Here is a 2772-nt window from a genome sequence, read left to right as displayed (position 1 = left end):
AGTTGGCGGAGAACATGGCAAGAGCCCGCGTCCGTTCCCGGTCCCCCAGTCCAGGGCGCACTGACGGATGCTTTGCCTGTGGCGAAAAGGGGCACTTTAAAGTCAACTGTCCAAAGAGAAGTCCAAACCCCGAGAGGAAAGTCAACTTCTCAATCCCTAGATCAGATTCCCCAAACTTCCAGGGGATGAACAAGACGGCCTCAGTTCATCCCCAATCACTCCACTAGGCCAGAATACCAGACCACCCGATGTCAGAGTGGACCAGTCGTGGAAACAACCCATGGAGGAATATATCCACTTAGAAGAGTCGGAGGGGCACCTATCTAGTTTGGAAGACCCGAGTTCGCTCCACCACTTAGGGGATACACTTGGCAACCCGCCACGTCCCCCGGATCCAACAGTGGAACGGAAACCGGCCGTTCTCTTCGCCCGAGAAGAAAAGGAAGGGGTGGGAACAGGACCGACTGGAGCCAGCCAGAGTTCGCTCCACCACTTGGGGGATACACTTGGCAACCCGCCACGCCCCCCTGACAAGACCTCGGAAAAGAAGCCAGAGTTTACCTCTATCAAGAAGGAAGTTGAGGAATGGGAAGCAGGAATGGCAGAGTCCGATCAAGTCACACCGTGGACAGCGGATCCGAAGATGTTATCACATCTGGGCCTTCCTAACCCATCTATAAAACAAGTAGGGTATGACACCGATGAAGAAACCGGTCTCCCAATGATAAACATTAGCACCCTGACCCACAGAGCCTCAATCATGATCACCTTGGAGATAGGGGGTTGCCCAACGGAAGCGGTGATTGACAGTGGTGCGGAAATGACAGTTATATCTGACAAGCTGTTCCGTAAATTGACGGATCAACCACCCACCGTACAAGAGGTCGTGCTGAAGAATGCTGGGAGAGACCTCAAAATGAAAGGCTTCATAACGGATATGACTAGAATAAGGATTCAAGGGAAGACCTATAGATTGCCCATATGTGTGGCACCAATAGAAGACGACATGTTACTGGGAGCAGATTTCATCCTTCGCTATTGCAGTAGCATTAACCTGGAAGAGCATGTTTTAGTTGTCGGTGGAAGGGAAGTCCCTATGATGGTCAAGTCACGAAGGGGACCCGCAGTGTGTGGAATCCGAATTACATCCAAGACTAGTATTCCCCCAAACTCCGTGCGAATGGTCCAGTGTGCGCTCACTGAGGAGCTAAGCCAGTATATGACGGAGCCCGATGAGACCCTCTTGGGAATAGTTCTTATCCCCCGGATACTACATGGACCAGGCAAAGAACCAATCATATGCATGATAAATCCCACCGAGAGTACTGTCAAACTAAGAGAAGGAAAAGAGGTAGGCTTAGCCTCAGAGGTGGAAGAAATCAACCCGCATGGAGATTCCAAAGGCCAGGGCTGTAGTGAGACCGCGCATCAGGATGAAAGGGATGCCGACCCCGGGACGGACGATGAAGGTGGCACCTCGATTCCATTCCCGAATCCACCACAACATTTGGAAGACTTGTACTATCGTTCGTCCACACTTCTCGAATTACCAGACAGAAGGAAGTTGGCCGAGCTGTTGATTGAGTTTCAAGATGTCTTCGCTAGAGATGAATTAGATCTAGGCAACTTCAACGCCCTAGAACACACCATTGATACTGGGGATGCCAAGCCGATCAAGCAGAGGATGCGAAGGACACCTCTGGGGTTCGCGGAGGAGGAAGAAGCACATCTCACCAAAATGCTGAAGGCAGGAGTCATCCAACCATCTACTTCCGAGTGGGCGGCAGCACCGGTGCTCATACGCAAGTCTGATGGAGGGGTACGTTGGTGCGTCGACTACAGATCGCTGAATTCAGTGTGTTCGAAGGATGTCTTCCCTTTGCCGCTGATAGACGAATGTCTCGACACTCTCGCTGACAGCCAGTGGTTCTCCAAGCTGGACGCCAACTCCGCCTACTGGCAGATAAAGATCAAAGAGCAAGATCGCAAGAAGACGGCCTTCGTTACCAAGTATGGGTTGTTCGAACACGTCCGGATGGGCTTTGGCCTTTGCAATGCCCCAGCCACCTACGCCAGGGTAATGTCCTTGATTTTGAACGGACTGAATTGGGACATCGTTCTGGCCTTCCTCGACGATGCGGTAGTAAACGGCCCGGGCATACCAGGGCACTTTGTCAACCTGAGGGCGGTGTTAGAGAGGTTCCAGAACTACAACTTGAAACTGAAACCCAAGAAATGTGTTCTATTCCAGAGGGAAATAGAATTTCTAGGCAGAATTATCAGCCCCGGACAGATCCAGATCAATGTAGAGGACCTGACAGTGGTGAAAGATTGGCCTACCCCAAGAACGACCAGGGAAGTGGAAAGTTTCCTGGGACTAGCAAATTATCACAGAGTGTTCATAAAAGACTATGCTAAGATGGCCGTTCCCCTCTACAACATCACGGGAAAGAAGCCATTCAACTGGGGGAGGGAACAGCAAGAGGCCTTTGAAGAGCTGAAAGAAGCCCTTATGACCCCACCGGTCTTTGGTCTCCCTAGAAACACAGGTCATACTAGACACTGATGCCTCTCAATATGCCATTGGGGCAGAACTTCTTCAAGTACAAGATGAAGAGGAACGCACCATCAGCTATGGAAGCTTCGCACTATCCCCTGAGCAAAGGCGGTATTGTACCACTAGAAAGGAACTGCTGGCTGTTATCCGTTTCACACGGCAATATCGACACTACCTCTTAGGTCGTCCCTTCACTGTCCGAACAGACCACAGTA

The 2772-nt window shown here is 51.0% G+C and overlaps 1 protein-coding gene across 1 annotated transcript; it reads left to right on the top strand.

Annotated features, from left to right (window-relative positions):
• The first annotated feature begins 280 nt into the window (after positions 1 to 280).
• On the top strand, positions 281 to 2566 carry LOC125379302. Its single transcript, XM_048395577.1, has one exon. It carries the CDS (start codon positions 281 to 283, stop codon positions 2564 to 2566), a length of 2286 nt encoding a protein of 761 aa, XP_048251534.1.
• The last annotated feature ends 206 nt before the right edge of the window (positions 2567 to 2772 follow it).

Source organism: Haliotis rufescens, unplaced genomic scaffold (assembly GCF_023055435.1).
Source record: "Haliotis rufescens isolate VD_foot unplaced genomic scaffold, xgHalRufe1.0.p SCAF_14, whole genome shotgun sequence".
NCBI classification, from domain to species: Eukaryota; Metazoa; Mollusca; class Gastropoda; order Lepetellida; family Haliotidae; genus Haliotis; species Haliotis rufescens.
This window is presented reverse-complemented; position numbering and strand designations above follow the sequence as displayed.